We start from the raw sequence: 24004 nt of genomic DNA, 5'->3' as shown, positions 1-24004 counted from the left end.
GGCAGCGGGAAGCGCGGGCGCCCCCGGCCACGGGCGAGGCCGTCGAGGGGGCGGCGGGGCGCGGGTGGGCGCCGCGCCCCGTACGTGCCCCAGCAGCCCGCGCTGCGGCTGCCGCCTTGTTATTGAGGGCAAAACGCCGCCCCGGGCAAAACCGACGCCCTTTGATGTTGAGGGAAAAGCACCGAGGGTTGGAGGCGGGCGGTTCGCTCCGCCGCCGCCCCGGCGAGCTGCAGTGCGGGCTGTCCGGCGTGAGCCGGCGCCCGAGCCGGGACAGGGGCAGCGGAGCGCGGGGGCGTGTGGAGCCGCCGTGACCCGGCCGCCCCCGACGCCGGCCCGTCGGAGGTGCCCGGAGCAGGCGGGGCTCCCCCCGAGCCCCGGAAAGGTGTGCCCGCACCGGCACCTCCCGGCCGCCGGGGCTGCCGTGGGACATCTGGGTTCAAAGCCCTGCGGAAAGATGAACCCGCATCTTCCACCTCGCCCCGGCGGGCGCGGCTGGTTGCTGTCTGTGCCTGCCCGCCCCGGGCAGGCCGCCCGCGGGCCGGGGACACGGCTGCAGGCGGTCGGGACTCCGCCGCCTGCCCCCGGCCCCGGCCGGGCCGGCGTGAGAATGACTCCGCGGCCGAATGGTGCCGGCACTCTCCCCGGGCGCTCAATTAGTATTTAATGTTTAATGAATGCTCAACTAGTCCTCTTCTAATTAACGCTTAATTACTTATATGAAGTGGAACAGCTTCAACAGGAAGGACCACGCAAGTCTCACTTCGGAGCGTCTAAGGGCCTAGCGCGGAGGCGGGAGAGACACCAGGTCAGCTCGCCTGCAGCTGGCCGGGGTGCCCGGCCTGCGGTGTGTCTGGCCCTCCGGCTATTGAAGAAAATAAGGACCTTTCTTATGGAGTCACTTCCTCCTCCAGCTGGAAAAGTGTTAAGTTAGTTATTTTTTCTTAAGCAACAGGCTACATAGTCTTGGCTTAGGAGAGCTGCACAGAACCTGCTTAATGCCAGTGAATGTGCAGCAGCAAGGCTTGCCCAAGCACATGAAAAACACTAAAAAACATGAAAAACACAGAAAGCCTAAATTGGGGAAGAGGTAGAGTTGACTTACCATACTGCAACCTAACAGAAATCCGTGGAACCCTTGTCTTTGCCTACCCTCTCTTAACCAATATCACTCATTCAACTGATAAGCAGCTGTACCACCAACCAAGTCCTGTGTCCTCACACAGTGATCTTCCACCAGTGGCCTTCAAATAGGCAAGTCTATGATCATAACTTTAAGCTAAGTTTTTGTATTGTTGGGGTTTAGGTTTTATTAGACAGTGAAATAATCTACAAATGAGAAAGCTGATGCCTGTGCTTTCCCCCTCCCTTTGATGACTTTTTTCTGCCAGTAGAACCAAAACAATTAATTAAAGAGCAACATTAAGGGCTGCATTGAGTTCATACAGCTCAGACAGGTAAAGTGCTTTAGTGATAACAAAGCCAACTATAAATTTCCCTATCAGATGCAACAATCATGAGTAATGCAGCCCAATTATCGATTTCTTGTTCTATGTATATATTGCCAGTACTAACTAATTATGGGGAAAGGATAAGATTACAATAATGACCATTGCTAGATAAAATAAGCAAAAATACAAAATTTTTACACTTAATGCAAGCTAATAAAGTATGATACTGATTTCTCTTAAAATTCATTATAACTACAAGTGTGAGGAGGATGACTATATTGTTCATACTAAAAACTGTTGGAACACTACAACAGGGAAAATTTAACTTTATTGTGGTGTCAACCTGCACATTAATATTTGGATGGAATAGCTGTCAGTCTTCTAAAGTAGTTGGGAGTACATTGTCCACCTGACTGTCATTATTACACTTGCTGTCAAGTTTTGAATTTGCAAGATTACACTTGGAAGAATTAGTTATTTGAACTGAGGATCTGGATTTCTCTCTTCCCAGCCACTGATTTTCATAAAGTCCATGGGAACTTAATTATCTTTCAGACGTCTCCCCCTTTCAAATGTAGTTTAAACTACAACCAACAAGTTCAAAAGGTGTTGAATGGAAGTGAGGAGGGACAGACAGCCAGTCCAGTCACATAAGCCTTGTTTCCTCGGGGAACAAGGCTAAAGATTTTTTCTTGATCTTGAAATATCTGCCCTATGTGAACTGTTTTGAAGTAATTTCTTCATACAAAGTACCTTAATTATATACAGCTCTTTCAAAACACATAAAAGACCGGTACTTGCCCTGAAGAGCTTGTATTTTAAGTCAGATAAATGTAGGTGAGCCAGTATTGCCAGTGCAAGAGGGCACAGAGACTGCGCTTCTCAAGGGACTCTGAAGTGGGACCCAGCCTGCCAGAGCACAGCACGAGAATGCTTGACTTCCAGAGCACCGCACAGAAATGTTTGATTTCAGAAGGCAAGAAGTACCCTTGCTCTGCAGATCAGGCTTCTTCAACGTGTTTATGCTCAAGCATTCTTACTCTTGAGATATTAGCTGCTTGAGAAATAACCGATCAAAGGCTCTGGCAACTGAAAAGCCCAGAGGACCTGCCTATCCGTTCCTTGGACATTGTGGAGGAAGTCATTTCAAGCACTCTGCATGAACCTTTAAAGCCTTAAAGTGTTCTAATCTGAAAGCAAAATGCCATTGCCTTCTTAACCAAGAAACGTAAATCTTGTTTGTATTTATGTTCATACCTCTTTATGCTAGCCTTAAAATATTTCCTCTGTTTTTGGCTGAGTTTTTTTCCTCATTAGCTAATGTAAGTTGCCACAGCCAAACCCCTAATTTAACAGTGTAATTAAACATGTGCTTTGCTGGTCTCCAGTGGAAAGAGAGCATAAGCTACTATGATCTGTTGAATCAAAATGTCAGGATGTGTCTTGAGGGATCAATTGGATGCTATTTTCTTAGATGAGTTCATCTGAGTCAGCTGAACATAAATGAATACACTTCTTAGAGCACACATTAGAGCAAAAAAGCAGTATTTTTACTAGTCATTAACAACTCTGTGGTAACTAATAGATGGTAATATCTAGTGTGGACAGATCTTTAATTTAAACATTTATTTTTCCGGCATATGTTCACTTTCAGAGGGGAAAAGACAACAAACCATTTAGTGAAGAGTAAGTTTGAGCTTTGTCATTCATTAGAAGGTCATAAATAACTGGATTTCAAGTAACATGAAAACCTCTGAGACCCTTCTATCTTCAACAACTCTAGTAGTGTAGGACCCTTACAAATTCATGCTGGAAAGCCAGTAACTTCAAGTATCTTTAAATCATGGTATCATAATTCCACCAGCCATGAGAAACAGAAAGCCTCGAAGTTCTAGCAGTCACATGACATCCAAAAAAGTGCTTTAGCCAAAAACATTTAAATAAATAAACTATTACTCTTCAGGCTTTGGCATTCTGCAGAGACTGAGACTCAAATATCCCACACTAACACCGCCAGGTTTTGTGAGACTGAAAATCCCTCTGGAGTATTGCTGGCTCAACATGCTGTAAAAATATTAGTAGAAAAACTGGAAGGAACAATATACAAATCAAAGCTAAGAGAGAGAAAAGTCTGAGAAGCACAAGACCCACTCAAGTCCTTGTTTCAAGACCTACAGAGAGAAGATTTCATACTGATTTCCTACAGGTGAGTCCCATAGCTACTGGCAGAGGAGAGGGGTGAGTTGCAGATGGAAATAAAGGTTTGGTGCTTATGTTATTCTTTTAAAACCATGGGGGAAAAATATACTTAACAAAACATTTGACCTGAATTAATTCTTGTTGTGATTCACTGAGGGAAAAAAAAAGCAGTTATGTTTTAAGTTAATCTAAATGTTTTCTGAACTTAACCAGTTTAACTGACATTGCTGTCAATCAAATAGATTTGAATTACTTCAATTCACTACACTAATTGTTCCTTGTTTATGCTGACCCTTCACAAAGACACAAAAGGGGGGTTACTATTAGGAAAAGTATGACTTATGTTATTTTAAATCCCAAACTGCCTTCTTCCAAACACCAAGAGTTTGGCATATGCTCTTTAAACTTTTTTTAGCATTTCTTTTAAGTATACCATGTTCCAGGTTGACAGTGTCCTCTTCAGAGTTAGAGAAAGAAACACACTTTAAATTTAAAAAGTCCACTCTAGCATGGAATTCACTCTCTGCCTCTTCCAGCTCTTTGCCTGCTATGCAGATAGAGGCTATAAACAGCAAAAACTGGATTTTAAACAATTTCAGCTTCACCTGAGCAATTTGTGCAGGGAATGCATTTATTTAGATTGGGGAATTTACCTGAGTAACCAAGGGGCTATAAATGTGAGGCTTGAGCAGATGAAACAAACAAATGTAAGTTTTCTTAATAGTCATATTTTTCCACTTACTGTATTTTCTATTAAGTCAGGATATTTCAGTGAAACATTTCATATCTTCAAGAGAACAGGACCTGTCTCCTTCCAATTTATTTTTTCACTGTAAATTTTGACTATTTTGCAGCAGCATCTAGATTAATGAGACTACTGAGCCTGCATGTTTAATGGATTTTTGGAACAGAAATAATCAGCTCAAGAAGCATAGATGTATCTATAAATCCCATATTATCTCTTAGGTGACAAACACCGAGATTTAGATATTGGATGTATTAGAAAAGAACAGCAAAACTGAAAGGAGCAAATCATGCAAAATCAAATAAATGGAAATCTTTCAAAAGAGCTCAGGAAAGACAAAGAAGCATTCTCCAAATGAAACAAATCCTTACATGAGTATTTAGGAGAGGAGGGAGATAAATAAGAACAGGCATGTCAGAAAAGGCATGTCTGCTCCCATCTCCTCTTCCCCAGAGCTAGTTATTTCCATAAACTAAAATCTATCCCCCTCCCCTTCTGTCAAGAGGAGCATCTGTTGGTTAAACAAATGCTCTATAAAACTAATGGAGATCAGTTGATTTTATGATTAAAAAAAAAATATAACTGTGTATTAACCTGAAGATTTATGGTGGGGTTTAAAAAGGGAATAAAATAGTGTTGTTTGCCTTACCATGATGATGATAATTCTTTCTGCTGTTTACAGAAGAATAAACAAACTATCGTGTGTGAGATGCAGTCCTGTGTGTCACTAACCAAACCCTTTTTCTTAGCAATCCTCCCACGCTTTAACCCCTTCTTTCTTCTGGCAGCACTCAGGTAAAAATGAGCAAAAAAAAAGGAAGTAGTATCTGACTTGAGCCTTTCCAACTGATAAGTTGCTTGGCAGACAAATTATGAAAGGGGCTCAATTAGAGGATAGGAGAAAGAACTGCAGAAGGGTGGCAGCAAGTCCTTCAGTAAGCAGCTCTACAGAAGCAGAGAACATGTTGCAAAAGCTACAAAGTTAGTGTTGGCCAAACGCCTTACGTGTATTAATTAAAGTGCAATACTAGAGCGGAGATATGCAACAGTAGGAAAAAATATACCACACACGTTGGTTCTCACAGACCTGTTTACTGTTTTCTGATCCACATTTAAGATGGCTAAAGAAAAAAAAAATCACCTGTGCGTCTATGCAGAAAGAGACTGATTTATATCGGTGTCCTTGGTTCTTCACCTTCCTAGGTTGGTATATTAAGTCTGTATTTTCTCAGCTACTCATGGTAAAATGGTACTAAAAAGGGACTTGAAAAAGCAGAAAAGAACTAGCACCAAGAGTAGGAGCAGGGATTATTCAACACTGAATAACTGAGAGAATATTTAAACTCTCCTGAACCTTAAAGACATACATTAAAAAATTATATGCAAAAAATAGTATTAACATAAATGATTGCATTTGAAACTCATTGTGTTTCATTACAAGAGAAATTGAGGAAGTTTGATATCAGTTAGCCTCACATCTTCGCTCTCAGGATTTTGATTCTTGCTGTTGGGTCAGAGCTGTATCATTAGATAATCTACTTAGGGTAAAGATTCATCAAAACTACCTCTTTCAAAGAGTGAAAATAAACATGTATGTGTTTTGTTCTAAGAGATAGGAACTTGAAAGTACTTCTTCTCTTGAGCAATAGAGGATAAATGGCAAAAGCGTTTTGGAGAGCAAGAGAGTGGCTTTTGGAGTTTTTTAAGTGTCCTCTAGTCAGAAGCCACAACTAACAAATGTAACCCTTACCCTTTTTTTCATTTCTGAATGCAATTCACAATGATAAAGAATCTATTATGTAAGTGGTTTTGATTTAGGAGGTCTCTTTCTTTTCTTCTAGGCTTGTAGGTCTCTCTTCTGTTTTGTGAGTGTACAGTGTCCTGTCACTAACTAAATGGTGTATACTGGTTAATATAGATTTAACATAAATTGTCTAATTTAGATCTATAGCTTACTGCAAAACTTACTCCTTTTAGATGAAGAATTTGTGTATAGTTACCAGAGACAAGAAATAAGATTTTTTTTCTGCAAACCTAAGATTGTCTGTATGACAGAAAGAGCAATCAATCTCTGGAATTCAGCTCTTTCTTAAGCACCATCAATCTCGATCTCTTCCTCATGCTTTCACACAAAACTGTTGCTGTCAATGGAGCTCAGCAGTCTTGAAAGTATATGGCACTTGAAAAAGTCTTGCAGCATTACATTAAATGAATATAGGGAAAAAAATAATCCTATGGAGCCACCTATATTATCAGCCTTTTCCAAACAGGGCACTGATGTGGCTACTCTGTGCTGGTTAACTGAGCTGGCTTTTCCTGGGCGTCTCTACATGATGCTGCATGTGGTCTCACCTTGAGTCCTGTGTGCTCTTTTGGGTGCTACAATATAAGAAGGATATTAAGCTATCAGAAAACTTCCAAAGGAAGGTTACAAAGATGGTGAAGGATCTTGAGGAGAAGCCATATGAGGAGTGGCTGAGGGCACTTGGCTTGTTCAGCCTGGAGAAGGGGAGACTGAGGGAAGACTCCGCTGCAGTATACAACCTCCTCGTAAGGGAAGGAGGAGGGGCAGACACTGATCTCTTCTTTCTGGTGACCAGTGACAGGACCTGAGGGAATGGCCTGAAGTTTTGCCAGGAGAGATTTAGGTTGGGTATTAGAAAAAGGTTCTTCCCACAGAGGGTGGTTGGGCACTGGAACAGGCTCCCCAAGGAAGTGGTCACAGCACCAGCCTGAGAGAGTTCAAGATGGGTTTGGACAATGCTCGCAGGCACAGGGTGTGACTCTTGGGGTGTCCTGTGCGGGGCCAGGAGCTGAACTTTAATCGTCCTTGGGGGTCCCTTCCAACTCAGGATATTCTATGATTCTCTGTAACTCAAGAGTAAGGCAGAATTTCTAATACACTCCTGTGCCCAGTGTTTCTCATTAGCTGTAAAAGCTCGGCAGGTGAAGGTTATAGATTGTCTCACAGTACTAGGTAGGAAACCTAGGTGTCACCTGCAGTTTAAATTCAGTCTAGGGAACAGATGCCCAGGAGTTAGTTTAACTAACTGAAGCACCAAAGTGTCCTTCAGCAGCTCGAGCTCTAGATACACAGAAGTCACTTGTTATGTAATTTGAAATTTATAAAACCAGAGATCTTTTTCTTGGGTATCAGATAGGCTGAAACTATAAAAGGAAGACTAAAAGCCTTTTGCTAGCAACACAGGGACTTTCCCCGGGTCAGGCACAGTAGAATATAGGCTGTCACAGGCCAAAAGGCAGAAAGCCATTCTTGTGAGCACTGTGTTACTGAGGTGAGGCTGTTAAAGTGTGAAAGAATAAAGACAGTAAACACATTGTAAATTGGATTGCTAATTTGATCAAAGCCAAATTTCATAGACAACAAAGTGAACTACGTGTTTAACATGCTTGCTTTGGAAAGTTGATGTGGTGGTGCTGTGACAGTATGGTTCTGACTCTGAAAACCATTTAACAGGACAGAAAATGACAATATTTAATCAAACTGTATTTAAATATGAAATTAATATAATCTCTTTTCTTCACAGAAGCTCTCATTAAATAGATCATGCAATGTAAATCCTATTACACATTATACCAGGGTACCATTTGGTACCTTTCAACTGAAATGTGTCTCAAGTCAGCCCCCCAATATGAAGGTGCCCAACATAGCAGCTGCTTTGGAAAATTTAGGTTTGATAGTCTAGTGCTTCAAAGAGCCCTTTTATGAAGTGTATAAAGTGTTTATACTCCTTGATAACTTCTTTGATGCACAGATTTTTCATTATGTACAAATGAAGAGTTTTAGGTACAAGAAACTATTATTACTAAAATACCTTATCCTGGCTTAATAAAAATTGGCTGGATACCTTGTTTTACATCCAAATTACAGTATTATAATTTAGCAGTTATTCTAAATAACACTGTTCACCTAAGGCTTCCGGAAGTCATTAAAATTATTTCTTATAATAATTATTACAGAGAACTGCCTCAATATTGGTTAGAATAAACTTTATAAAACCAGTATGAAGAAAATAGGAATGACTCCAAACCCACTGGTTCCCTACAGTGCTGTGGGCAAAAATGTAAATCAAGTGGAAGAGTCCTTCAAACTCTTTGCTTATAATCCCACAATTACTTCCATATCGCAATATTCTCCATTAAGCAAGAGAAACTTCTAAGAGGAAATGTTCTCATGAAATGCATTTATATTCTTAGGTGTGTTTATTTTAGGCTCCAAACAGAACTAATTAATGTAGAAAGCATTAAAATAAACAATACGTCTGTCTAGAAAACAGATACATTATTACTTCTGAAGAAAAAGGGAGATATATGTTTTCCTGCTATTACAGATGAATTACTACAGACATGCTGCATTATGTGCACTCAAACTGCTAAATGTTAGCTACTAAAAAGATACAACTAGAACAGCATTTAAATTGCACTACTATTGTTGGTGGATAATTGGATGGAATTTCTAATTCCTACCTGGTATTAAAAAACCTACATCGTGTCTTACCTCTAAAAATATATTTTTTTGATTAACATAATGCAAGAGGGAATGAACTAGATCAAACTGGATGAAACCGTACAGTTCAGAAATACCCAGATTTCCAGGAAATGTCAAGAAATACACAGTTATTGATTCTGCACTTAAATTTCTGAAGTTGTTAATTTGGATATAGGCCAATCCAACATACTCTATGATTGGCTTTGGCATCTGTGACTTAGAGCAACAGACTTGACAAAGGTACTTTTAAAGCTAACCCTTGAAAGCATCATGATTAACCACAGTTTTAGCTACAACAGTTCTAGTGTTGGGCTCAAACTATTTTAGATACTTTCTAAATAAATTATAGCAAAACCACTGCATTAGCAACTCCTGGAGTCTCCTTTGCATAAACTTATTCCATTATTTGTTGGTGCTTTGGAATGCAGGAGGGAGGTGGTTGTCGACCATGAAATCCGGGTAGACAACAAGTGTTTCCTACATGCAGAAGGCAGGCGTGAGTCTTCTCTCCCGTTCCTAGTCTACCGCTTCCCTCCCACGCCTTCTTGGCACCTGTTGGGAAAGGCTGGCAATACAAATCTCTCCTGCTCTGTATGGTTTTTCTCTAGCTACCTACCCTTTTCCTCTGCAGGTAATTCCATCTTCTTGTCTCTTCTGCAACTTTTTCAGTTGCCACACGGTGAACCTGACAAGCCTCTTCAGTTTCCCAGCTGTGCACAAGGCTCTGAACAGCAGCCAGCAGCAAGCAGGGGGAGCTTCTCTTTTGCTTGCTGGACACTTGGAAAAAAACCCTCACAAACTGTCTATGCATCTCCCATGTTCGGAAAGTGGGATTATTTTTCAGGTCCAAGAGTCAGAAGTTTACTTAACAAAAACTGTCTGACACACCAGACAAAAAACATACCCTTGGTGTTTCCAGAAGCAAAACCATCAAAACTCCCCTGGAGAAGAGGGAGGGGCAATATCCAGAATTACCTCTGGTGAGCCTTTTAAAATCACGAATTTCTCCAGATGAAACACAAAAAAACCTGAACAGATCTTGATGTTCTTTTTATCTGAACTCTGGTTGCTAAACATTTATGGTGTAGTTTGTCAGATTTTTCAGACTTTTCAAAAGCTTTTCAAAAACTTTAAAATCCCTATTTTCCTCTGAGACAATTGTTCTCTTTTTTTTTTCAGCAAATATACCCTAGAAAGCAAATTGGGTAAAAGGAAAAGAAAAGAAAAAAAATAAGGGGGGAAGGAGAATTGTAAAGATAGGAGAGGAAAAGAAGGTATATTTTCATTTGCCTGTCATAAGGTATGATTCAGAGGAAATTATGATGTCAAGGTTCCATCATAAAAAAGCAAAGTTTGTAGTAGAAAACATTACATTCTATTTAAGTCTTTGGATATTATTTGTAACCACAACAAACTCAAAACTTATTTGGTGAAATGTTACCCACTGTGATTTTGAAAATTATATGAACAATACTAGTTTGTAGGAATGGCAGATTTCTCTTACAATCTCTAAATCTTATTCAAACAGTAATTTAGGCAGTTTGGTTTTTTTAAGTGGTTCATGCTTTGCTTTTGCAGATCTTGAGCCATGGCAGGTCAAGCGCTTGTTTTAAAGAGGTAAGTGAAGGAGCATTCCAACTTACTCACTATAATTCAGTTCTTGAGACAATAAAACCAGAAAGATGAAGTTTTTCATGACTACCCTCTTCAAACCCATTATTACACTGCAGCTGGAACTACAGAGCAATAAATTACACATATATGTAAGCATATACACATTCCTAATTGTCATATGCATTATATAGCTTAAAAAGTGGCAAAAGCCTGGTCAGGAGGAATGGACTATTAGTAAAAGCTTAAAAGCTTTGTGTCGCAACCTCCTCAGATCTGAGGGTGCTCAGGTAGACTGTGAGCCACCTGGTCACGTAGCATGGCAAAATGGAAAGAGGGCCACACCCAAGGAGAGCGCAGAGCTAGCTGCCAAGGTCCTGAAAATGATTCCAACACATTGCACAAGTGTGGAAATGGTACAAGAAAAGCATGATGCAGAACAAGTCCTCAGCTCTCCACAGACATCACTGCATAGCAGTCTATCGTGGAGGCCAGAAACAAACCCCTGGTAATTCAAAGAGCAACTTCACAGGATGTACTCACCACGGGAAAGAGAAGGGAGGAGTATACCCTTTGGGAAGAAAGCAGTAAAGTGCCTGGTGTCATCCTAGGGAAGAGTTACGTACTAGCATAAGTAACACCTGTGAAATGTTGAAATGCTGTGAAGCTAGGTGTTTGGCATGATGATACACAGAGGTGGGGCAGATAAAGGATGGTCACCGATAATACTAGACTGCCTGGTGCACACTCCCATGTCACCATTACCAGAGTCATTATGTGCTGTCAATGCTTGATCATTGATGGCAGACCTCCTAAATAATTTGTAATGCATTAAGGGTTCATTGCCTTCCCTGGGCAATACCACACGGAGTATGTGGCTGTCCACATTACCTTACTCATGCAAAGCACAGACATGTGCTGGTGTGATAGACCTTTTATTTTGTCCCTGTTTGGGAGACTGTAGCTTATGCAGCAGCCCAGCCCTGAAGACCTCAGCACTATCACATTCTGGGACCACTGCTCACATGGCTCTAGGCCATCACTAATCCTAGCAGAAACACATTTTAATCCATTGCTTCCACTAAATACGTTCACAATATTACATGGAGCATGCAATAACTCAGATGAAATTCAATTCCAAACATAGCTCAACATGAATACTATTCAGGATTCAGATCCAATGTAAAGTTGAACGTAACCTTTTTATGCTTCACCTGCATCAAGGTGAATGTATTGAATTGCTCAGAAGGAGAGTTGTCCAAGTGACATCTGTCTTAAGTTGCCAGCCAAGAATAAATACGTGTAAGTTGTCTGATACAAGTTAAAGTTAGTTTGGGTGTTTTTAACTGTGTATATAAAACCCCAACAATCTCCTCAATAAACTTTGCAAGTATTTGAAAGATGTCTATCAGAGTAAGAATTTACTGGTATCCCTGCCTTCAAATGTATTCTAAAGGGGTGGAGGGAGCCTTCTTGACTCAGTACATCCACTGCCATCTTGAATGCCAAAGTATTAGACTCCGAGACAGATTCCTCCTGCACCAGTATTCCAGGATCTATGTTCCTTCTATGAAAATGGTATGTAACCCCATGCCATCTTCCCTCCTGTGTTTTGCCCTTCTCTAAGGCCCATGTTTGTTGTCAGCTGTGGTCCTACACATCTAAAATCAATCACAGCTTAAATGCTCTCCTATTTAACTCACCAAAAAGCAGCAGAAATATAAGAGAAAAGGATGTTCTTAAGGTCTCTCAGAGTCAGCCATAAGAATTGGACATAACCCAACTGAGATGTTTTTAGGAAATAAGAGAGTTAATGTCTTAGGCCATGTTGGAAACAGCAAAATGAAAACCTCTGTAAGTTAATACTGAAATGAATTTGTGGTTCAAATGGGGATAAGAGGAATAATGAGCTGGGAATATGGAAAAAAAGTTAGCCGACAAGGAAATTGCCATGATGCCATCAGTCTAGTCAGCAGCGCAGTATTTTATTAAGCAGAGAAGTAATTTTGTTGAGCAATACCCAGAGAGGTTTTGTCATGGATAGCTGAGAACCTCTCTTGTGCTGTAATTAGCCATAAATTTCCAGACTTTTTGGAAGACAAAAGCATGTCTTCAGTGGTCTAAAGCCAAATCATAATAATCAGATAGTTTTATAGTGGACCTGTTGCCCAGGCTTTTTGACACTCAGAATTTTGGTCTCTGCCTACACAGTGAATATGACACTGCATGTATAACTAACTAGTTGCTTGACTTTTCTGTCTTCATTATTAGCAAATGCGGCTGAGTTGAGGACACCTGTTATCTTCTTCTGTTAAAGAACCATATCTTTGTATCCAGAGCATCTCTGCTGCAGTATTATGAATGCTTGCTGTGTCCTGGGAAACCTGGGCAGAATGAAGCTTAACTAAAAGTTTGTATCATTATGGATACTCTAAACTAAGGAATCCTTAATTCTGTCATGTGTCTTGGACAGATCAATTGTGTTAGAAAGGCAATTCTACTATGAATCTCTTACTCTTTTAGGGATGCAAATATCAGAATGGTAATTCTTTAAGCAGAGACATAAAATAAATCTGACTTACAGCAGAATCCTAGAAAAGCACAGACCTTTTATCATGTAACTGAAAGCATTTAAATGACAGAAACAGCCTATTCAGTGTTCTGAACACTCCTACTTCCATTTTTGGGTTAGCTTTCTTTCCTATCTGCTGTGAATTTAATCTATAAACAATTAGTTGTTCTTGCTTTGGGGTTTTGGCTTGCTTTTGTGCAATCTTTTTGGTCAGTCCTCTCTGGTATCCCTCTTGTCCCCTCTTCCCTCCTCCTATCGAGTTCTTAACAAAGAACAGACACAGGTGAAGCAATGGATGTGCAATTATCGCAGCCCAAAAGCAAATGGGCTTGATGTACACAAATTCATATCACATTTCTCTTTATTTTTTTTCATAAAACCAGACACGGTATCTAGGTTCTATCAGTGCAATAAGCCAAAATGGTGACTTACAACTACAGCTGGCTGCCCAGGTGTCCTGATTCAGCATTCCCACAGGTACAACAGCGCCCATGCACTATTAAAAGCAAATTGCTTGTATAAGGGCTCTGCTACTTCTATATTTTTTAGTGTTAATGTTGAGAGAGCTCTATGTTAAAAGACAGCACCATAAGTTATTAAAACTGAAAAAATTAACAAGAGCATAGTTCAGTCCTCCACTCTTATTTAGTGCTGTTCTTTAGGAAGAGCTTGCCTACACGTGGGTTCTTGCTGGCAGGTGGCATTACACAAACACTATCTGGACATGTTGGGGTCGATTTTGCTTTGTTTCCATGATCCTGAGCACCGCTTTCAGTTAAATATACTTATGCTAGTCAACACTGCCATTACATCTCTGTAGACCATGCTCTTAAATATTCTCTTTGCAGAAAATGCTTCGATAGAAGTTATATTCAAATTATTGCCCCTGTACTTTGTGGGTTTTAACATTTGCCATGCCGTTTCAGTTTACTGGTTTATGACACTACTCACCAAAACACTTGGTCAAGTAATTTAATATACAGTGGCTTCTTGGAGCACAAGTGTTTGTGGGAGACATCACTGTGACTTAAATTGTCAGCATTTAAATTCTGTCCCACCAGTTCTGCATTTCCTGGCTTCCATAATGATTTCAATACTCTCTAAATTCTGGTTTTTTCTTAATGGTTATGGTGATGTTGTTTTTTTAATTATGAATTGCATGTTTATCAACTAAATAAATCTCAAAAAATACTTCTGTATTAATTATCTCATACTATTGCAAAACAGAGCATGACTCAGAACTAAACATCTTAAAAAACTCTAAAAGTTTAAGGGACAGAGCAAATCAAATATTTTTTAAGTGTATAGATACTTCGTCAACCATATAAGAAACGCTGGCATGGCAAGGGCAAAATGAAGCATTCTTTTTCCCTTCCCACATTTCTCCACTCTACTCAACTGGTTTGGTTTGAGAGTCTGATTACTTCCCCCCCCCCATGAATTTCAAAGTAAATACTTCAGTGTTCTTCTCACATTAACATCACTTTCTTGCCCAAATCACATCATGGTTGAAGCCCAAGAATAGGAACAAATTGTGTAGAAAGGATAAAAAGGAAAAAAACCAAGTTAAATACACCATTATAGCATTTTCATGTTTTCCTGGATATTTTAAAGCATAATAAGGAATTACTGTGCTGGTCAGCACAACAGCATCCTATTAACAGCCATACATGAATGAATACATGACAATGAATAATGTAGCTGTTCTGAATGTTGTCAAAGAACTCTCATGTGATCTGTGCTTCACCACATCTGTTCTTTTTCCATTCTCTCTATATACTGTTTTCTTCAACTCACACAAATACATCAGGACAGCAATCCCAAAGCCATGGCTTATGAATAACATCCCCCAAAAAATCCTCCAGTTCTTATCTACATTTAAATATACACCCATACATACATATCTATATTCATTTCTATATAAAAATGTAAATAAAATTACTCTACATACTTCAGCCTATAAAAATATTTATTGCTGTATTTTTGATTGATTTAAATCAAAGAAATGTATTTATCCAGGTTTCCCATAAATTAGTGAACTAGAGGCACATCACATGTAAGTAACTCTCACAAGCAAATCTGTCTATATAAAGAACTTAAAAGTTTAAATTTAAAACATGGGAGGCTACTCTCTCCTCTGTAAGAATGATAATGGGGAGCAACGTGATTAAAAAGTAACCCTAGAAGGGTGAGCACAAATATGAGTAATTGAAAAGGGAGTAAGTGCCAGCTTTTTGTGGGGATTACCAAGGGATTTTGAATCTATGTGTCTAGTAGCATGGGGGAATTCCTAGTAGAAAAAAAAAAGAAGAAAAGAAAGAAAAAAGGAAAGGAAAATTATTCATCTGGTTAAGCCTGAGAGGGAGGTGGAAAGTATGACCATTATTTCAGGAAAACAAGTTACACTGGGGGAAGGATGGTGGCTGGAACCACCACATGGTAGCAAATGACCTGTCTGCACTGAACACGCACTCTCAGTGAGGCGTACAACCACCCTGAGTACCCTTGCTATATTTCCCACGCAAGGAATAACAGTAATTTAACCAGGTAAGGAACACAACAGTTCTACTGAAGAAGAGAAAAAAAAAAGTTGAGCATAATTGTAGTTAAGCAGATAGAAACTCTGGCAAGAATCCAGACATCCAGCACAGCAGTGAGCAGGTTTTTTCCTGTTTTTTTCCAGGTAATAAATAAAATTTGTCCTGCTGCAACATTTAATTAGCTGGAAAGATATAACCTATTCCAAACAGCTGAGGGAGGATCTGTCTAGATTGCAAAAGAAAAGAAAACAAAACAAAACCACGGAGAAGCCCAGCCCCCTGCCTCGCCTAGGACTCTCTTAGGTGACTGCCTTGCTATAACTCCCCTTCACCTCAAAACAAAAAAATGCTTCTGTGTCATATAGTTTCCCCTCCTTTTCTCCCTTCAGTCTTTGAACAAAGGAGGTTTGTGTTCTCCTGAAATTGTGGGGGTTTCTTCTCCTGTGACAAAACCAACACCAGCAAATATTCTCAGCCCCTGCATGACTCATTTCATAGGACCTTAGCTACAAGGTTTTGTTCAGCTTTCTGATTCCAAGCTGGAGAAGGAGGCCTTCTCTTCTTTCAGTCTCAAATTCTGGGAGGAGATCGGTTAACCACTGAAAGGCCTTATCTATTAAGAATTGGGGTGAACCTTAAGGCAACGACTTGTTCTCTTCTGGACAGGTTCCTCTCACCTACCCATGAACTGATAATTTTGTTGTCTGTTACCTTGGAAAGCGACTCACCTGCTTTTTCACTTACTTGGTATGGAAGTTTATCAAATGACAGTATTAAATGCTTTGTTTCTACCATTTAAACATCACTCTGGGAGGTAATTTAGTAACCCCATGGATCCCAAACAGACTTTAGGTTTTGTTATTTCTTGAGAAAATCAACCACTGTAAGAAGAAGCTGTATGAGGACCTGGGCTGGATGTCTTGCTAACACTTCTCTGGGCAAGGCAGACAGAAATTAAAGAAGCAGACGAGGAAGACTAACATGAAAATACCTTAGACCTTGATGGACTATCATCTTGAAAGATGAGTTAAAAGAGCAGGAGGAATTTGGGATCCGTATATCTGCTGTCTCAGGAATATGGCAAAGGCAGCGATAGAATAAACTCATTTATTCCAGTAATTTGACGCAGAATCAAAATGGGCTTCCATAGCCACACCTGGGTGTTAGAAGTACTCCACCCGGTTTCCTTCGATGAATATTCATGTCATAGAACTAAATCTTTGTGTGAAAGGCAGTAGCTGTGTTCAGGTAGCAGGTAGGTGTGAGAACTCTTATCTAGATGGAGAATCCTGAGAAACCTTTAGACAGGTACCTGGTTATAAGTCTGAAAATATGACTAATCAACACCTGAATATAAGAGCAGAGACAGCATTAGAGCACACAGATGTGACTTAGAAAAAAAAAATGCTGAAGTCTAAGTATCTTGCATGAAATTTTAAAGTCTAGATTTTTGTGATCATTATTCCTAATGCACAGGAAATATATAAATAACAAAGCACGAAGAACTCTATTTTCATTCACTCATTTTACTATCAGCAGAAGCCAATCTAAATTTGAAATTGTTCTCTAGGGGAATAAATGCCTTTTGGCTTAACTATGCAGCAACTTATCACCTTAACACCTGTTTGTCTTTAACTACATAATTTAAGGTCATTTGAGTTTGCCATAGCACAGGTAGGACTCCTTCACCCTTGGCATTAGCATTTTGTCACTGTTGAAGCTGTATGACTGCAAAATACACATTGTATCTGTGATTTGATTCTCAATTTGAATTATTATTTATCCAAGGAGAATGGAATGAATCAAACATTCAGGAAGTTGTTTCTTTATTCATAGTGAGAACACTGGCCACACTGATTAATTAAACAGTCTAAAAGATATAAAAAAAGATAACAAAATCATGGGCACAGCTATCTACTTCATGCAGTATAGGCTATATGACAGCTCAAACAATCCTCAGTGTGAATCCACACAGACATTCTAAATATAAACAGGAATCTAATAAAGCTATTTACCCTTCATTTGCAAACAAACTCAAGGATACCAAATACCCCTATTTAGCTTCAATTAGTGAAACTGGATTATGAAAATGTAACCAGTGATGTAATGCATTATTTAAGAAAAGGAATAAGCTGAGTTTTAGAATCTAGAAATAGTGTATTTTGTGGATCTGACACCTAGAAATTATTTCAGGGGGCTTTTTAGTATTTAATAATGTGTTATCAAATGTCTATTTGTCAAAATACCAAAAGAGAAACTGCTAATCTTTGATTTCATGAAGTAAATGCTTTGCACATTAAATATCACAGGACTAGAAAAGTCAAGAATCACACAGAATCACAGAATATTCTGAGTTAGAAGAGACCCACAAGGATAATCAAGTCCAACTTTTAAGTGAATGGCCTATAAGGGGCTCAAACCTTAAAATGAAATGTATACTCAGATTTATATGATTTTTAATTTCTCATAGATCCAGTTACCTTCAGTGACTTAATAAATATGTTATTTATATTTTGATAAGAGCACTCTGAAATCTCTCTTTCATTGTTATATAGCTGACATTTTCAGTTGTTCCAATCAGAAGCTTACAATAAACAAAATTATAAATTTCAGATGGCCTTGCAAAGGAAAAAGAAGTGGAGATCTTTGTACAGAACCAGAAGTACATCTGAATCAACATCAGAAGTATTTGATGAGAAAGCAAAGTTATTATAGAAGGATGCCTCTCTTTTCCTAAGACAATGGTGTAGTGAAAGCAAACCTTTTTCCCTTATAATTTGGGCAACACAACATTTACTCACTGAGTAATACAATCAAGCAAGTGATCTTAAACTTTTTTTAATATCCTGCTTTTACCATCACTATTTATGGAAGTCAAACAAAAAGAAAGAGAAAAAAAGTTGCACTGTACATCAAGAAGAGTTGCTGCGAAGTACAGGAAGAGGCAAGATGAAGATTTGTTAAACAATCCTGGAAGAAGATGAAAAGGGAAAACCAGGGTATATTACGATAGAAGTTTATTATAGACTAGCTTTTTGGGTGGAGAGAAGTTGTGTTTTTTGATCATGCAAGGGAAGCATCCAAAAGGACAGAACCTGATGGCTTTAATTACTTCTTGGAATTAATTTTTTTCTGTTGGAAAATAAATACAAGAAGGAGACAGTCCAACAAGTTCTTGGAATATGCTGGGGACAGCCTTTTCTTCAGAAGGTAAAGAAAACCATTAAGGGTGTGGCTATTTTAGATCTGCTGACTAGTAGGGCACGAACTGGCTGAGAGTGGAAGGCAATCTAGGTGAAAGTGAACTCCATCATTTAATAATCACTACCACAAAAACGGAAAGAAGCAAAACAAAATTACTCTTTTTTTCCCAGAAAACAAAACCAAAATTTCACAAGCTCCAGAGACTGATAAGCAAGGTTTCTTAGGAAGACTGTTTAATTAATAAAAGAATGTAGGAGAGCTTGTCTGTTTTAGTCATTGCTGGAGTCAGTTCTTAATTACCCGAGGTAAAGGAATAATATGAATTAGGTAAAAACAGAGGATAAAACAAATTAGTCTGGGTACATTATTCTGCAAGACTCTACTCAGTACATTTACCTTTGAAAGGCTTCTGAACAGATTTCCACAGAAAGAGCAGCAACAGAGAGGAGTCTGATGCAAACAGTTTATGTTTTGTAATGCACCGTTTTCTACCAGTCTCCCACAAGAAATGCTGCGAGAAGGTAGGGCTTCCTTAAATCCCAATTCCCATAAACCATCTGTCATCAGCAGGTGACTGTATTATTGCACACATTAGGAGATTATCCCAGTACAAAAGAAACTGCTGAATTCACATACACACACACACACACACACACCCCCCAAGGCAATTTCCTTGATTTTTATGGTTTATCTAACAATCAGACCTTTGCGTTATACATCAAAGTGTAAAATTATGTGGCCTGGTCTCACTCGTTTTCAGAAGTTTCATTTAAAAGGTTGTAAATGTTCTTAGTACAAATGGATTGGTTCCAAGTTAGAGAAATGACACCCCACCAGTTTAATTTAGCTGTAAGTATGAACAAATTATTCCAAAAGAAGAACTAAATGCCAGCTCAGAGCTTTCTAAGCAACAGCTGAATCCTGCTATTCTTTCCACTGAAAAATACCAAACCTCTACTTGCTTTTCTAGAAGTCCTTGCAAGGAGCTAATATACAAGACAGCAACAGAGTGAACAGCAATTTTTTCTGTGGGAAAGCCAATTCCCCAGCTAGCTCTACTACAATGGAATGCCATCCCAGCATAGTAATGTGCCATTCTGCTGTTTTGTGAAGAACTGAGACCTTTTTATAGGATGTTTCAACAGTATCAACAGAACTAAGGTGCTGAATGAGACCAAAAGGGATGTTTGGGGTTTGTGTTATTTGTGTATTCAGCTAAAGACCAATGAATCTTTTCCAAATGCAGAAATTAGTAAATGAGATTTCCTGGCTTGAGAAGACTAGACAATAAAAGTATTTGTTTTAAAGACAGAATATTTTAAGCCTTCATCAAATACATTCAGATGAATATTAGTTCCACAAGGAAGAAGAAAGCAACTTTTTCAATTACTGGCCTGCTGAGTACTTTTGTTAATGTGGAAAAACAGTATTTCTCTCTCCATGGAAAGATTACAATAAAGACAAGAATGGCATTGCACAACTTTGTCTGCAATCTGAAATTAAGTTCTCACATTAGAACAGGAGTAATTAGCATTTTCCCTAGCTTGCTTCCATGCAGTAATACTGCTGCCAAGCAAATGAGTAACACTACATGAGCTAAATGAACACTAGAAACAAACGTGTAGCCATTCCTCCTTGTCTGGGAAAAAAACTTACACAGTAAGGGAAGAAAACAGTATGGGTTAAGAGGAGAACTGTAGAAATGTAGGTGCTGTTCCTTTATTATTTTGGCTTATATATTTTTTATGGAAAAAAAAGGAAAAAGCCATATGGTTTGTGGGAGCATGTGGAAGATCTCCTCGAGCCATTTTCTTTGTTGTCTCTTCATGCCAGCTATAGTCATTATGTACCTTCCTTATTTCCACACATGTTATTAGTTTGAAAATTTTCCAGTACTTCAAACACAGGTCTTTTAAAGGAAGATTACAATTATGCCTTGTGTTAAATCCTGTTTTCAGAATAGACATCTTCATGATATATGTAAGCATGTTTGTGTATATCTACATTTATATAAAGGCACATATTTCATTTTCTCTTACCTTTCTAAGTGCTGCTGGTAATGAGGCAGTAGACATTGATATCGCTGGCAGAGCGTAAGAGTGGGGACAGGTTACTGACGGTGCTTGGCTCTCCTGAACAGTGTAGCGTCTGCCCGATACATCATAGTACCTGCGAGGAGAGGAAACACTGTTCAACTACTGCACCCTAGCAAAATAAAGCCTGAGTTAGTATTCGTTGTATTTCTGAGAAAACACTAAGATGTTTTCTCCTGTTGCAGTGGCTCCGGGCCTCTGGTACTTCTAAAGTTTACTGCTTTATTTTAGCCAAACTACTTGCTCCTCTTATTAGACATTAATTCATCCCACCTGCTTTAGCTCTCTGAAACTAATCTGTCAGCTTTTTCCTGATAATAAAGCAACCAAAATCCAAATACAGTACTCAGCAGGATAACCACATCAGAGCCACAAGGCAGAAAAATTAGTCGTCTTATCTCCTGTCACTCCACCTCTTCAGAGACAGCAGATTACAACATTTGGAGTTTATAGCTCCACATTACATCACATGTTCCATTCACTTTCCTTCTGGAAGATGTCTCAGTAAAGAATCAGTTGAATTCTCAGAACAAGTCATTTACTGGGAAGAGGCTGTCACAATAAAAGTGTCTACAATCTTCAAAACAATACATTCATTTTTAGCAAGTCAGTCCTAAAACTTAAGGAACCTAATTTTTCTTATGTTTATTCTGCAGTGTCAATTTTCAAATTCTGAATCCAAAGAATGTGAAAAATTTTACTTAGTCTCCTCCCAAGAGAGAAATAAAATTGTAAAAACTGACCAAGTTATAAAATCTCTCACTTCACTGTCTGAAAAACCGAAGTAGCAAGAATCCAGAATTCTCTGAAGATAGTTTTATTAAAAGGTTAATAAATATAACACTTTATATATTTTTTTCCTTTAGATGATTCAACAATTGGTTAAAATTCAGCTTTTTAGAAATTGTATGTATTTTGGTATTTTTATTTCAAAATTGGACTAAATTTTTCATAGGATCATAGGACAATTCCGTTTTGAAGGGATGCCAGGAGATCCCTGGTCCAGTGTCCTGCCTGAAGTGGGGGTCAGCTATGGGATCCCTCAGGGCTTTACCCAACCAACTCTTGAAAATATGCAAGGACAGAGACATCACAACCTCTCTGGACAACAGAGAAAATGTTTTCTCTTACATCCAATCTGAGTCTCTCCTTTATCAACTTTTCCCAGTATTCTCGTTTTCCCACCATGCACCACTGTGAAAAGTCTGGGTTCCTCTCCATCACCGCTCAAAGACGCCTCCTCTCCAAAACTGAACAAGCCCCAATTCTCCATCCTCTCCTCAGAGGGCAAGTGGAGCCTCACAGGCAACCACCATACTGGTGGCCATTCAGTGAACTCACCCCAGTTTGAAACACTGAGAGGTCTTTAGGCAGAAAAAATCCCCTCATCAAATATTTTGCTTTCAGGGGAAAAAAAGAAGTCTCAAAATGTTCTTGGGGTTTTTTTGTCCTTAAAATACACATATTTTCCATTTTGGTTGGAACAAAACTCCTTTTTTCCCACAGGCTTCTTTTCCAGACTCATCATATTGTCCCAAATCCAGCTCTGTTTGTACAGCTTTATTTGCAAATTCAGTTTTATAACTGACTTTCATATAGAGTTTTCAAAGAGTAAATAAGTGAGCAGGAAAGCCTCGGGCATATTTATAAAGTTGTTCAGTTTATTGCATAATTGTGGTGAAAATGTTTTGACATTTTAACACATCCCAATAAACATGTGCAATTATTTTGTTTATTTACCTATTTCTAAGGAAGAAACTGCATCACTCTTAATATCTGATTACCCTCCGCAGGACATAGCTGACTTTGAGCTGTCCATCTTGTTTTTCGTGTTCTGCCTCCACCGATAGAGCTTGCTTTTGGGGTGGTTCCACACACATTACATATGAGACAATTCAAAAGTTGCACTAAAAAGCTGCTGAAAGTAGTAGTGCTGAAAGATCCTGTGGCACCCTACCCTGTCTAAGGTCAATACTGCTGAAGGGAGGAAGAGTAGGCTGGGGACTGTCAACTCCGTGACTCAGAGCAATGGAACAAGAGACACGGTATGGGCAGGAGACGGGGAAGGTACTTGGCTGAAGTGTGGATAAGAAGTCTGGGTAAGGAGGAGGAAAATAATGGCACACCAAGGGAAGTGGATGGAAGAGCCATCAACTGTTGAGGTGACACTGACACTCTGCAAGAGGCCACCATTCATCATGGTGCTGGTGGGCCGGTGACAAGCTTCTGCACCCCAGGTGATATCCAATGAACATGTGTCAGAAAATAACACATCCCCAAACGCCAAAAGGAGGAAGCTCTGGACACATTCTAGGTAGGAAGTCATAGTATTTTGCCAGGATACCCTTTGTCCTGCTGCAGAAGGGGGCTGTGCAGGTCCCCAGGCAAGCCAGCAACATCCACCTGGGATGCTCCTGCTGGCTCCCTTTCAGCAATGAAGGCTGGGCCTCCTTGGGACATCATCACACCTTGCCCCATGTGCCCACTCCTGATGGCCATCAGTCCCTGAGACACCATGAGACCTCAGGGCTCTGGCATGTTCACAGTGTGGTAGCCAGAAAGCTGCTGCCTTCAGAATACAGTGAAGCAGCACTGATTCTTTCAGGCACCTTTTTTTTAAAGGACACAGTTTCACACCAAATTCACACCGATTTCACTGGAGCTGACAGAAGCAGCCTGGGAGGTTTCAACCCAAAGATGTTTGCACTGGAAAACAGCCAGCTCCAGATTTCTAAACAGGTGAGAAAAGGTACTCTTTGAATTTCTTCACGGTTTGAGGTCTATCCTCCCAAAAATCTGCTGACAAGCTGAGCTCACCAGAGCCTCCAAGAAGTCTTACTTTATGGCACTGGGCAGTTTTCCAGGGAAACTGGAAAATGCTGCAGGGAAACGCTGCAGTACGCTTCCCACCTGAAGGCATGGGCATGCACACAAGCTCCTGAGGGCAAGACAGGGTGTGAAGGCACAGGGCTGCACCTCCTCTGCCCCAGCTGCCCAGCCAAATTCTCTCCTTCCAGCCCAGATGCGGAGCAGCTCACCCCAAAGCATGGCAGAGAAAATCACTGTAGGGCAAGGGCAGATG

The 24004-nt window shown here is 39.7% G+C and overlaps 1 protein-coding gene and 1 long non-coding RNA gene across 3 annotated transcripts in view; one reads left to right on the top strand and one right to left on the bottom strand.

Moving 5' to 3' along the window:
• CRYBG1 (crystallin beta-gamma domain containing 1) overlaps positions 1 to 24004 on the bottom strand; it is a 99160-nt gene that overhangs the window by 46674 nt on the left and 28482 nt on the right. The window contains exon 2 of one of the 2 annotated variants that reach the window (XM_032101373.1): positions 20869 to 20998. In XM_032101373.1, the coding sequence (XP_031957264.1) occupies positions 20869 to 20904 (36 nt within the window). In that variant the 5' untranslated portion in view covers positions 20905 to 20998. Of the gene's footprint in view, positions 1 to 5041; positions 5177 to 20868; positions 20999 to 24004 lie in introns of those variants that run through there. The other variant, XM_032101374.1, reaches the window with a different exon arrangement.
• LOC116440541 lies at positions 29 to 22648 on the top strand. The gene is made up of 3 exons (XR_004238665.1): positions 29 to 3654; positions 10481 to 10519; positions 18239 to 22648. It is a non-coding gene; the product is annotated as an uncharacterized LOC116440541 (long non-coding RNA).

This window comes from Corvus moneduloides, chromosome 3 (genome assembly GCF_009650955.1).
Source record: "Corvus moneduloides isolate bCorMon1 chromosome 3, bCorMon1.pri, whole genome shotgun sequence".
Taxonomy (NCBI): Eukaryota; Metazoa; Chordata; class Aves; order Passeriformes; family Corvidae; genus Corvus; species Corvus moneduloides.
The sequence above is the reverse complement of the archived record's forward strand: the minus strand, read 5'-3'. Positions and strand labels throughout refer to the sequence as shown.